This window comes from Electrona antarctica, assembly GCF_951216825.1.
Source record: "Electrona antarctica genome assembly, chromosome: 7".
NCBI lineage: Eukaryota > Metazoa > Chordata > Actinopteri > Myctophiformes > Myctophidae > Electrona > Electrona antarctica.
The window spans coordinates 18,457,792-18,472,430 of NC_136812.1; the positions used below are offsets into that span (position 1 = coordinate 18,457,792).

At 43.4% G+C, this 14,639-nt stretch overlaps 1 protein-coding gene across 1 annotated transcript in view; it reads right to left on the reverse strand.

The window, feature by feature from the left end:
- The window catches only part of hcn2b (hyperpolarization activated cyclic nucleotide-gated potassium channel 2b), a gene marked incomplete at its 3' end in the record, with an annotated part of 51,873 nt that extends 40,996 nt beyond the window's left edge, over nucleotides 1–10,877 (reverse strand). The window contains exons 1-2 of the mRNA XM_079506695.1: nucleotides 10,084–10,877; nucleotides 8,279–8,702 (exon numbers count right to left, since the gene is read on the reverse strand). Of these exons, the coding sequence (XP_079362821.1) occupies nucleotides 8,279–8,702; nucleotides 10,084–10,871 (1,212 nt within the window). The 5' untranslated portion in view covers nucleotides 10,872–10,877. The remainder of the gene's footprint in view (nucleotides 1–8,278; nucleotides 8,703–10,083) is intronic.
- Between the last annotated feature and the right edge of the window lie 3,762 nt (nucleotides 10,878–14,639).

Consider the following 14,639-nt stretch of genomic DNA (forward strand, 5'->3'; position numbering starts at 1 on the left):
GTAAAATATTTCCTGCTCCCAGGGTTTCCAAACACAGCAATATATCTCCTCCTAAAACAAATAGTAATACGCTTTGTATTGTTGTTAATGTTTCTGTATGGACAGGTTGAGATTCCACAGTGGCATTCTTAATAAAAAAAGAAGATCAATAATTGAGTCCATTAATTCCCATTAAAATCTCATACAGAATAGGTTTTGCCTGACAGAATGTGAATAACGAGCTTTGTAAATAAAGCACTGCCTAACCTCAGCAGGCCTGTCGTCAGGTGAGAAAGCTTATTGGTATAGAGCTCAGGGACATGGTGCTGTGGTCACGGCCTTGTAAACAGCCCTCACTGTGGCTTTCCTGTTCTGGCCAAGTGGCAATTTGCCAGGCTATGTCATCACACTGTGTGTATTATAGAGGCCTAGGAGGGACATTTTGTTACCTAAAACTTGTGGATGGGCCAATAGATTACACTTAAGGGAGTTACACTGTGTACCTTCTTTCATCATTACCCAAAACATAAACAACCCCAAACATGCGCCACAAATCAGTGTGTGTGCATGTGTGCGTGTGTACTGTACGTGCCTGTGTGCGACGTGCGCGTGTGCCTATATTTGCACACATGCAAATGAGTAGAGAAGAGGCAGTTGGCTTTTTAGTCTTGCCATCTGCAGGCTATGTTAGTCCATCATCAGATATCTACAAAAATCACTGTCTGGATTGACATGGAATTTGCTGTTTACGTTTATACTGCTTGTAGGATGACTCCTACTAACGTAGGTGACTTGGCTAAATGTTCCACATGCATGCAAGATATCTCACAAGACATATTGCCATGAAATTTGCTATATGCATGAATGCCCCCTGAAGGATGAACCCTATTCATTTTTGTGACTGGTAGCCTTTTCTCTAGCACCACCCTTAGGCCAAGATTTACAATCTCAAAATATATAGAACGTATTGCCATGAAACTTGGTGTAGGATGATGAACCCTACTGCTTTTTGTGGTCTTTCCACTAGTACCATATCCTAGTGGCAAAACTTCCACTTCTAATAATCAATCGCAATCTAATAATCTAATGGGCATGTTGCAAAGTGCACACTACCAATTGTGGTGACTCATGGCCATGGCCATGAGTCACCACAATTGGTAGTGTGAAGTGTCACCCTCAGGTCAGATTTTCCACCAGTTATGGTGTTTAGTACACGCACGCACTCACAATGTTATAGTGATGCATGAATATTACTATGGTCTTTAGATGGAACCATCCCTCTTAAGGAAGAAAATAACTACCATATTATCAACCATCAACCCAACTGCACTTACACACACATGCATGCACGCACACATGTACGCATGCATGGCCACGCTTACGTGCATGCAAACACACACACACATATATGGAAACACAGGCAGGCAGGCAGGCAGGCAGGCGCACGCACGCACGCACGCACGCACGCACGCACGCACGCACACACGCACGCACGCACGCACACACACACACACACACACACACACACACACACACACACACACACACACACACACAGAATTCTACCATTTTGATTCTGGTCACATTTTCCATAATTTAAAAACAAGCCAAGCACATGCACTGCCAGAAGTGGGCTTGAGCCCTGTGTGTCGGCCGTGCTGTCAGCTCAGTGCTGTGACTGTCTAAGTTGCATACTGATAGTGATAGAAGAAGTAGCTTTTGGAACCAATATTTCCAGAGCCATGTGGACCATAGGTCAGAAGGCTATCTCACGTGTCTGTAGTATGACTCAAGTACATCCCCTGGACATGACACTATTATCTCAGGGAGCCCCAATCGAATCCTTGATGGTGGTGAGTGCAAGCAGAGAGGTATTGTGGCCGAGAATTTAACCCCAGGCAGCCTCCCAGTCTCAGAGATGACCCTACACGTGCGTGCATGCTTGCGTGCGTGTAGTGTACATTTGAGTTTGTTGTTGCACATACTCCAAAAGGCTGTAGCTGTCACCGGTCAGCAGGGAGTGTTGGAGGGGATGAGTGGGGCAGAGGCGGTACATCCTCCCAGTGGGGGCTCCTCACTGGCAAGTGAGACAGTATAGGGTGCAGTAGAGCAGCATTGGCAACACATATGTGTTTGGAGGAATTCGTTGGACATAAAAAGGGACAAGGACTGATATCAGTTGGCGGTGTGATGTACAGTAGGTGTGAGGGCCGCGTAGTGGCCCGTAGATGTGCAGACAAGCAGCAGCAAGGTCATGCTACTTCCAATCCCGACATCGCAGCCTTGAGTATGGGAAATTTAGGGGGTGGAGCGGATTGTTCCAAAAGGTATATAAAGAAATATTGATTTTGAGACTGCCACATTATAACAAGGATGGATGTGATCAGGAACGAGTACATCAGAGAGACAGCGCATGTTAGATGTTTTGGAGATAAAGCCAGAGAGGCCAGACTGAGATGGACAAGGAGGAGTGGTGAGGAGAACAGCCGAAATGGAAAAGAAGAAGAAATTCCAGCATTTATAATGATCTCTTGACCCGTCTTAAATGTCAATAGTTCTCCGTAATATTGGCCCACACAGCATTCTCAAAGGCATGCAGAGATTGCAAGAAAGTACACAAGTCCATAGTGTTCATTTAACTTTGAGAGTGTGCAAATGTAACATTCATGTCATCGGTCCTATTCGTTACAATTTCTGAGTTAATTAGCACAGAGGATTTTACTGTGTAGAGCCTGTTTATACAGCATACCACTGAAGGGCCTTAGCAGCATTTAACTGAGGGACAGTAATCACATTCTGGTCCTCCATTCTTGCTGCCAAAGATCAGAGCTCATTGTATAATGACAACGTTGTCTGAATGCTGATGCTGTTGTACTAATTAAAGCTTCAGTCTTGATATGTGAACAAGATGCTACAGCATGCTCACTAGCTCTGACTTTGTGCCCTAAACTAAACAGTAACGAGATTGGATTATAGTCCATGGGTTCTATAACCCTATATACTGTACCCTATCGTATACTAAACCCTACCATTTAAACAAAGGTTTGAACAAAATGGGATGCCAGGGTTAATGTGGTTTACACACATCAAACATATCAGACAGTTTAACTTTTCATTTCTCAAAAGGAAATGCGTATACAGTATGTAATTAAGTCTGACCAGCAGAAATGAAGGAGCGGTCGGTGGAGGGTTATCAAAAGCAGAGGCGTGGATTGATTATACTATAGAGAAATGATTTCCACGGTTGAGCTCAGAGCTCAGTAACAAAATAAATAACTTTAGGGAATTAATTATAAAACCATTCCAACATCATTTATTGATTTAATGATTGTGCTGTACTTGTGGGCTGCCATACATTCCATTTTTTCCAGTGTTACAATTTCAGTTTTAATTTACGACATAATCCAATAAAAGCGAGGAGGGGAATGTTCTTGGGAACATTAGTGGTCATTTTCTTTCCCTGCTAAAGTAAGCAGTTCCACATGCAGTTCTGAAATTGTAATGCTAATTTGCTACTCCGTTGCATTAGACGGTGTCTAATGCCAAAATGCCAGAGCAGGCAACGTGACATGATTTGTTGAGAGCTTGTAGATCAGATCTTTTTTGGCATGACACCATTGTAAAACGTTTAAAACCGGGAAAGCATCTGTGTCATTTTAGATTTTAGCTATATAGCACATTGTCATTGGTTCTCAAAGTGGGGTTTTCTACTTGGGCTATTCAGATATTGCATATATACAAGCTCATAGCGTGTCACTTCGTGCCGTGCTATGAGCTTGTAGATCAGCTATTTTTGAATAACCTTGAAAATGTGTGCAAATATATATATATAATATTAATATTTTTATTTTTTGTATTATTATTTTTATTTTTATTTTTTTAACTCAAATCTTTGCTTCTGGAGTCCCTGAAACAAAAATATTAGTATATTTGTAGAATCGGCCTCAGGTCTATCTTAATTGGTGTGGGATGACTGTTTGAACCAGGAACACAGACAGCTCCGTTCAAATTACACATCGGAAACACAGAAACATTATCAGCCATCATCATTACCCCAAGGTTACATAAAACAATATCCTGTTACACATGGAAGTCACCAGTCGCTTCTTCTCACCTGACAGTGATTAATTTCACCGGGATTAGCGCATGCAGAGTAGGAACACCTTATCTCTCCCAGTTCCGCACCCTGCTGAGCAGGATCCCCATCAACTTGTAAGGCCTCATACACACATGCAGAACACATGTTCTGTGTTCTGTCTGTGTTTGATGGCCACCTCAATGCTTTTTCAATGGGAGTCACGTGGTTTGACCAAACATTTTTGTTTGATGGGCAGAACACAGCCATCAAACACAGCTTCGTCCTTGGACCACATTATCTCACCTATAGATGACCCTCGCCCTATGATTCAAAAGTGTGTGCTAATTTGCTCCAATGAAAATAAATGACTGCGTTCTTAATTAGAGAGTGGTAATTTGAACTTGATAAAACCCATAATTAGTGATTCAACCACATGCAGCTGAGTGCTTCCTTTCAGATCTGCTCACCTCTTATTTATGCTCTGATCAGCATAGCTCATTTATACGTTTTCCGCAAGACCAACTCCCTCCACAGAAATCTATTTACACGTTAAGAAACTGTCAGCGAAGTATGCCTTGGGCTCAGATCACCTCAATTCCAATGAGGTTGGCTGTGTTCTGCCCTGCCCTGCTCAGCTCGGCTCAGCTTAGCTCAGCTCAGGATGGGATTTTGTGAAAGATGATCATGTTACTAAGATGATTTTGTCCCTGTTTAACTCAGCTGTAGTCCAGTCAAGAATGGGAGATTTGCTCCCCCCCACTAAGTCAAAATCCATATAGAATGAGGAATCAGCAGGGCAACTGTATTTTTAGCACCACTGTCATCATCTTTGTTATCGTTTTTGTACAGACGTTTTGTGTGTGCATGTGACTATATGTACATGGACAGAGGAAGCATGTATCATACGTTTCCACATGCTGATATGTAGTAAATGCTTTTTTCATGACCTATGTGTGCGTGCGTGCGTGTGTGTGCGTCTGTGGGGAGATGCATCGCTCCATGTCTCATCTGCTACAATAACATGCCATATCTCATCAGGGCCTGTATAGTGCAAAAGAAAAGTGGAACCACTTTATCTGTGTTTTCTAGTCTATGGGTTCTGGACAAAGCCCCATGCCGTGACCCACATTGTGGCATGACAGTGACACATGCCCCAGTGCCATTGTGGTGCCTTGGGGAACATTAGTTCTACAGGCTCATTAATCATGATGTTAATAGTTCCTAATCACAGGGCAGGGTCTCATGGCTTGTTTCCTCCTTTCCCGTCTGAGTTACCTGAGACCGTATGGCTTACAGTGGTGGACAGTAACAAAGTACTGTTACATTTACTTTAGGTTAGTTTTCTGGTTTAAGGACTTCAGTGTTTTGTACCAAACTATTGTATGAGTACCGAACAAAGAATGTTTGCTTTCGCCATCTTAGTTGAAGAAGAGTCTGGGCAATTAATTAGTCGTATACCTCTGAGGTCAACGATTAAAGTGTTGATTGATGATTCAACCTTGATGATTAAACTTTTGAGGGGATTACGTCCACCCATCAAGCCCATTAGTGTCAACCTCAGACCAATATGGTCTGATTTTGAATCTGAATGGCTTTGTGTTACTGCTATTGTCCTGGCTCTGTTCTAATTAAGGGCCATTTAAGAGTTTAGCATTTAAGGGTTCGGATTAGGATTAGGGTTAGTTATATCAAATTAATGTACGAATAATGGACCAATGGTGCGGCACCACTGTCTTCTCTGCCCTCTCTCACACATTAGCTTGGGAAGCATTCCTTTTTGCTTTAGTGATCCAGTCGGGAGCGGATGGTAACTTACGTCATTGTTGAAGTCACTGATTTGTATTCATCAGGCGGGAAACCACAAACCGGAATCAGTACCCAGTACCCAAAATTCCCTGTGATCAAGGGCATCGTAATTTTAGGGTCTACCCAATAAAAGCCTTGATGCGGTGTGTGTGTGTGTGTGTCTGCGTGTGCGCGCGCGTGTGTGTGCGCGCATGCATGCGTGCGTGCGTGTGTGCGTGCGTGCGTGCGTGCAACCCGGTCTCAGCCATGAAATAGCATGGATTGGTATTTCCGTACATACATGCCTAGATAACCCCAAAATCCTTACATATTACACTGAAATCCTCCCCATAGACTGTGATAGAGGGACGCGGTGTCTACCGAACTTGAGCCACCACCAAGAAACACCACCAAGCACGCTAAAGCGCGCAATTTGCCGTGTTGAAGGTTGCGAAGTTAGGTAGAGCCCAATAGCACAGAATCGTAATAAATAAAAAAACCCGATCTCACCCAAACACGGTGAAATAGCACGGATTGCCAATTCCGTACATACAATATTAGTAGAAGCCACGCCTCCGTCGCGGTCTAAACAGTAGTAGTACTAGAAAAAGTGCCCCTCGGGCACTTTTTACCAGGCCAGGTCAGGTAGGTTATTGTAGCCTCCTGGTGGTGCTATAATAGGCCAATGTGAAAAGGCTGCCATTTGTTCTTATACGCCTTTGATTGCAAAAATCCACCTGTTGGTGGCGCTATAGCAGGCCAATGTGAAAAGGGTGGGATTTATTCCTCAGCCTGGTAGGAAAGTGCGTGAAGAATTTCACGCTGCGTTCATGTTTGAGGCTTTTTGTTCATAACGGGCCAATCCTGCAAACTTTGGAATGTTAGCTATAGAGATACTGTGTAACGATTTGTGGGATTTTTGGACAGAATCTGGAGGAGTAATATAAAAGAATGTGTTTTACAAAAGTCGACCTCCTGGTGGTGCTATAAAAGGCCTCCTTGCTTGGCCTCTAGGGAGTGTGCATGCAACGTTTCACGCAGATTGATGCAGTTTAAATGTAAAAATGTGAAAAGCTGCCTCATGGTGGCACTATAACAGGCCGTTCTGGAAAAGTTGGGGTTCGTCATTGGCATCCAGGGAGTGTGTGTGCAACGTTTGGCATCGACCGGGCCAATGGTGCCGGAGATTAGCTGGTAACGGACTGACGGACGGACGGACGGACACACGGACGGACACACGGACGGACACACGGACGGACGGAAGGACGGACACACAGACGGACGGACGCACAGACGGAGTGCAAAACATACTCTCCCCATGACTTCGGCCTGGTGGCCTGGTGGAGACAATAATATGTACAGATTTTGTGGTTTTCTAGGTGTGTACTGTATGTACAGAATTGCCAATCTGTGCTATTTCACCTATTCCACACACTCAAGCGCATGCATGCACGCATGCACACACTCACGCACGCACACACCACACACCACGTCAGCCAAATGTGGCTCAGAAGAATGGCCCGCAAACACAGAAACACCAGATTTTCAAGTGGGCCCTGATCCAGAAAAGGTTGAGAAGGTTTCATGATCCAGCTGTCCTTGACATTTTTGTTATGCGAAAATATTGATTCATTTCACACTTATACCAGCCAGTATAAAGGTTTGTTAACAAATACAATTGGGATCATGAATATATTTCAATCAACATTTCTAGATGTGGACATTGTCAACTCAATAGTCTCATTTACTTTCATGTACAAGTACTGAGTGCAGTTTTAAAATAGATTAGATTACTACGGATTCCAACCTTGTTTGTAGGCAACTCGCATTTAATCGCATTTTCAAGTACTATGTTGTGCAATTGAAAGAACGATTATATTATGATTACCACCCTATGCCAGCTCAGTGGCCGTGTGGTTAGAGGGTCATCTCTGAGACTGGGAGGCTGCCTGGGGTTCAATCCTCGGCCACAATACCTCTCTGCTTGCACTCACCACCATCAAGGATTCGATTGGGGCTCCCTGAGATAATAGCGTCATGTCCAGGGGATGTACTTGAGTCATACTACAGACACGTGAGATAGTCTTCTGACCTATGGTCCACATGGCTCTGGAAATGTTGGTTCCCAAAGCTACTTCTTCTATCACTATCAGTATGCAATTTAGACAGTCACAGCACTGAGCTGACAGCAAAAGCCCACTTCTGTCAGTGCATGGGCTTGGCTTGTTTTTAAATTATGGAAAATGTCACCAGAATATATTTTTTAATTGAGGTAGGAGATGCATGTGTATTTAAAGTTCTAAATACATATTATCACACAGTTTCTTCAACGTCATCATAAGCATTGCATCAATACCATTCCAGCCTTCCTCCTTACTGAAGCCATTGGATAGTTTAGTAAATGCAAAAGAAAAGGCCTGAGCCTAGTGTGCCTACCTCCTCCCACTGGTGGATGTAGCGGATGAGGCGGGACAACCGCAGCAGGCGCAGCAAGCTGAGGATCTTTGTGAATCGCACGATCCGAAGCGCCCTGGCCGTCTTGTACACCTCCGAGTCGATCCCTTTCTCCACGATGAGAAAGATATAATCCACGGGGATGGAGGAGACAAAGTCCACCACGAACCAGGTCTTCAGGTACTTCATCTTGATCTTCTTGGGGTCCAGGATGATCTCAGTGTTGTCCTCGAACACGATGCCCGTCCTGAAGTTGAGCACCAGGTCCATGAGGAAGAAGGTGTCGGAGACCACGTTGAAGATGATCCAGGGTGTGGTGGTCTCGTCCTTGAAGAAGGTGATTCCCACAGGGATGATGATTAGGTTACCTACCATGAACAGTAGCATGGTGAAGTCCCAATAAAACCTGACAGTGGTGCAGGGGCAGAGAGGGGGAGAGGTTTAGAGAAAAAGACCAGGCGGGACGAAACAGACAGGGGAACAGAGAAAAGCAGGCAGAGAGAGAGAATCAACTGAAAGCAATGCATGTATCAAATTAACCTGAAGACTACACAAAGAATGCCTGGTCAGGTGAAGGGTAGTCTGCTATGCATATCACAAGACAAGAGATGCTGGTATTACTTTATTTGTGGCAACTAGTAGGTAGTTTCACACACATACACGCGCACACACGCACGCACGCGCACACACACACACACACACACACACACACACACACACACACACACACACACACACACACGCCACCATTCACTCACTCAACTGCCACCACAACACAAATTACTTTTTAGTGTATAGCCTATATGGCTATCTGCCTCATTAAGGTCATCCCAAGGGCAAAGCAATGATGTTGTGTGGTAGACTGGTGATTATAAACCCAATTTACCCAAAGCTACTGTATATGGAAATGGACACACAAAAAAGCAATTTCGCATTAGGCCTAGACATATGCGTTAAAGAAATATGTCACGAGAATGATTGAGACAGACAATTGTTGTATGATTTCAGACTCAGTGAATCAATGGCTGCATCGTTGCTTATCTTAAGTAAGAAGATCCTCTGATTGGAGCTTATAAGGCGTGTCGCTGAGTCATGAGCTCCCATTCTAACGCCAATGACTCGACGTTGTGACGGTGACGTGGGTGGTTTGATCGTGAAACAATGTTTTAGAAAGACGTTTCCTATCGCAAAAGTTGCTTTCGTTGGAGCCTAATATTTATCTAGGACTAGGAGAACTAAGATTGGAAGGCTATATGCTATTTGGATCCACGATACGGAAGCGTATGTTTGATAGGAGCTGTCCTTGGTGCTGCATGCTGAATCTGATTTCAACTGACTTTTTCCAAGTTGATCTTGGCTTGATTTGCTTCAAGTCATAGTCAGTCTGTTTCATAGATTTCGTAATGGACCAAATTGGGAACATGTAATTGAACAGCAATATTAAGAGTAGCCAATTTAGACCACAATTTTATAAATGCCCAAAAGTTATATCAGATCAAGGAAACAGGCTTCTTCTTCTATAGGCAGGCTTTAAAATGTATATGCCTACTCTTGATTTCCATTGTTTAAAAAACAAACAAACAAACAAAACTGGTTGTCAAAACAAAAATAACAAATAAAGCCGTCATGGAAATGTGACTAGCCTATAGGCCTATATTTCATATTAAGATTTAAGGGGACTGTCTCGGTCATATATGGTCAGGCAATATTTAATATATAACAACATGTAGAATATATAGTCATACATAATCTAAGCCTATACAAAATATATTTTTTAAGACTCGTACCTGAAGTCACTGTATGGATGGATAATCCAATTACCCGCTGATTTAACGCGTTCTTGTTCTTTTTCCACTGCCTTTTGGCTGCCAAACATGCGCAGGGAAAATTTGTTAACTCCAGGCTGAAGCATGGAACTAAATTGCCGCTGCATGTATGTCCGACTGTCCTCGTCATCCGGCATAATCTGGGAGCCATCCTCGCGTTTAACAAATATGACAGAATTCCTGGACTGTTCACTCGGGGTCTGTCCGGGGACCATAGTGGAGTCTCTACTGTTGGGGGCATAGGAGAAGGAAACTCTGGAGTCCAGCTTCTTCTCCGTTGCAGTCGCAGTGACCCCGGCCACCTCCTCGACCCCCTGTGTCAAGGAGCCCGCTGAGGTGAACGAACCGTCCATGCCGGCGACAGTGGAGTTACATGCAGCTTGCACGTTAACGACCTCAGCTGGAACTGTTCCACCTGTCTGCTTCTCCTGTCTAGAGAGGAGAGAGGAGAGGCTCCCTGAACTGTTCGGGTCCCTTCTGCAATCTCCGTTTTTGTTGCATATCATGCCGGTGGCCCCCTCGCCTCGGTCGCTCGCAGATGTCTGTGGGATTTGGAGCCCTCCGCCCCTGCAGTCTGAGCTACCTCGGCCGCCAGCAGCAGCATCTCTCTGGCATGGCAGAGAGGAGGTTGTGGCGGTAGTAAGAGGTGCACACTCCTCGTCTGGCAGTGGCACGAGCCACAGCTCATTGTTATTGGAGTTTTTACGCGCAGTGGACGCGGCTCCCCCTCCTGGCGTAAATTGCTTCATTTTGATGCCTCCACACTGTCCACAGGCTCCACTCCCACTGTGCCCATCCTCGCATCCAGCTGAGTTGACACTGGTGCCACCATGCATGCTGTTAACTGAAGCTGATGAAATTTGGAGTCGTCCTCGCCATCTTCCGACGCCTCGTCCATCACAGCTGTTCCTCCCGGCCGCGCGCGTAAATTAACCTCGCGTCACCATGGCTTTACGTTTCCACCTCGCGTACCTGGAAGAGGAACCTTGGCGACAATGGGCGGCGTCAGCTATGTAGGGCAGCTATAGGCTACTCCATTATTTTCATACCACTTAACTTTAGTAATAGTAGGCATCTCGTTGCTGTCATTTACTGTCTGTGTGAGGCCAGACCGTTTAGGCATTATATGGATAATAACTTTACTTTAAGCCTCAAACAACCGCAAACAAAAACCAGAAACTCTTTCAACTTTTTTGCTTCATAAATATAGTAACAACATATCAAACCCCAAAATCCCAATGGTGGAACATATTGAAAAATCACACCCGTGTGAAGTGAGTGGTGCAACTCCGTGTGTGTGTGTGTGTGTGTGTGTGTGGGGGGGGGGGGGGGGGGGGGGGTGCGGAAGTGTGTTAGGTTGCGCACAGGTGGTGAAAAACAACCATGCTGTTTTCGTGATCAGACGCACCCACCCAACCAGCCAGCCAGCCAGCCAGCCACCCACACACATAGCTCCGTAAGGGAGTGGTTGCACCACTCAAAAATGCTAAAATAGCCTAGGTGATCGTACCATTAAAGGACCACTTCATCACTTTTCAACCTATCTTCATATAATAGGTCCTCACTAATAATCATGAAAAAATGGCGATTTATTTTTCTACTCGGTCTGTGTCTCATAGGAGGGCTGTGGGCAGTTCAGAAACCGTCCTCCAGTGACATCATCGATGGGGAATACAAGCTAATAGAAACTGCAGGCTTTCTAGTCCTGAAAAGTTGCAATGCGAAAATGGAAGCCATCGTTCTCACAATAATGAAAATCTAAACATTTTTGTAAAAAAATCTTGTTTAAAAAAAAATCTGCCTAATGATTATGGCACTGGAGGACGGTTTCTAAACTGCCCACAGCCCTCCTATGAGACACAGACTGAGTAGGAAAAAATCGTGCCATTTTATCATGATTATTAGTGAGGACATATTATATGAAGATAGGTTGAAAAGTGGTGAAGTGGTCCTTTAACAACCTATTAAAGGCAAAATTCTCAATTTTCATTTGCATGTGACGTGTCAAACTACTTTTTTTCCCATGATTCTGAGTCCAAATTGCAAGCATTATTTTGTTTTGCACGAAAAACACTCCTTATTGGGCTATGACGGGTGACGGTTAGGTTGTTAATGGTACCATCACCTTATTATTATTATTATTATTACCCTATTATTATTTGTATTTATTTTATTTTTGGCACAGAGGAGGGTGATCACTGGCACAATGGGCATAAGTGTGAGAGGATTTTTGGTTTAAAATAAACTAGGCCTAATAATTAAAAAAAACTCTGACTGCGGAGGGAGTCTGGGACATACACATACAGGTGGATTGCTCTGACTGCGGGAGTAATGATTATTATAACAATGTGAAATAAAATATTTAAAAAGAAGGGACATAACTTTTTCCCTTCATGGACATATATGTTGGAATTCTTAATGTCGTCAAAATTCATGTTGATACGGCACATCGACTATCTTCTATAGATTCTGGAAAATAAAAACAAGGCACTTAATTTCAAAAAGGTTGCAGACCCCTGTAATAGATATAACAGCCAGTCTCTAGACTAGAGTCTGGACGTGTTGAAGTCGAACTACAAAATTATCACCCGTTGATCAGTCAGTTCTCCGATGGCTAAATGGCGCCACCTTGAGTCAAATTCTGAGACTAGATTTGTGTCATGTCGATGAGTAGAACCAGGACCATCTAATAGTAACTCTGTCTTACTCTATGGCTTCTTTGTAGGCCTATGCTGACTACCTACATCTAGATCTAGCTACCTGAAGTTGTTTTGACAGAATGACAGCTAAAGTTTGAATTGGCGTATTTTGGTAGGTGACAAATGACAATATTACACAATAAAGACTAAGTAAAGTAGCCTAGTCACTATAGTTGGATGGAATTCCTTCCAAGAGGCCTCAGTCAATATCTTCTACTGAACAAGTTATGTAACCTTTGGTATGTTGTAGGCAACAAGATAGTTGTTTGATCGCTGACCGAGTTACATTGTCCAATCTGTATGGTAGAGTATTTTAATACAATATAACTCCTACAATTGGGGTGGTTGTACTTTGTATTCCTGCTCTTCCAGTTTAGATTGTGTCAAATTAATTGCATAGCGCTTTTCCAATTAAGTTCTCAAAGCGCTTTGCAATGGTTCATTCATTCATACATTGGGAGGTGAAGCGGCGAACAGTCGACGGCAGCGTCCTCACTTCCCACATTCACACACCAATAGTAGTCCGGCAGTCGAGGTGGACAGGTGGGAAATTTGGTATATAGTCTTTTTTATTGGCCTAAAATATTGTCTATATAATATATACATATATTCATGAATCCACTTGCTGACCGGCCGTTAGTATTGGGCAATTTCTTTATAGGGGTTTCTTGTGGCCCTACCATTAACATCCTATGGCACATGTCAAAGTCAAACTAGGGGGTTTTCATGATTCTGAATCCATTCCAAGCATTAGTTTTGCACAAAATGCACTCCTTGGGCTAAAAACAGCCATAGCCACTTGCCCAAAATGTGTCACATTTGTCATGACGTCTATGGTTGTTTTTAGCCCAAGGAGTGTTTTTTGTTCAAAACAAATGCTTGGAATGGATTCAGAATCATGAAAACCCCCTAGTTTGACATGTCACATGCTACTTAAAGCATAAGGAAAGTTTTACATTTTTGACAATTTTGCCTGCCATAGGAAAAAAAAGATATTTGCCCAATACTAACAGCCGGTCAGCAAGTGGATTCATGAATGTATGTATATAGACAATATTTTAGGCCAATAAAAAAGACTATATACCAATTTTCCCACTTTAAACAAAAGCCTGTCGGCTGCCGGACTATAGTGGCAAGCTCACATGACCAACTCATGCATTGGAGGCAATGTAGGGTTCAGTGTCTTGCCCAAGGACACTTTGACATGTGGACAGGAAGAGCCGGGATTCGAACCGCCAACCCAGGGATCATTGGACGACCTGCTCTACCTCCTGAGCCACAGCCGCGTCAAAGGTCACGTCTCATCACATGTTCTAATTCTGACCTGATGGTCAAGATTAAATTCATCCCCTGAGCAAGCAGGCCCTCTCTAGTAGCTCAATGGTACAACTTTTAGCACTTGAGCAGGAAACCGGGTTCAAGAGGTATAAGAGGAAAGTTACAGTGCTGCTTTAATTTTCTTTAACACAAATATCTTTAAATATTTAATTAAAACAACAAATGTGGACAATTTGCATAAATAGCCTAAATAAAACAATCTAGTGAGTGTAAATCTTCATGAGAATAAGCTGCAATTTTATAAAGCAAGGTGGTCCATGAAGGTATTGCGTTAGGTAATGTGGTCCCTGACCCCGATGCATTTAGTAATGTAGGATTTGTTAAATTGTTGATTTAAAAATAAATGTCTTTCCACTGGTTGAGAAACCGTGAAGTGAATGACATGGCCTATGATGACCGTCCATGTTACCATTTACTGACATGTTGGAAGTCAAGAAATTCAACAGAAAAATGGAGTTAGAATCTCTGCACCGGATTGTC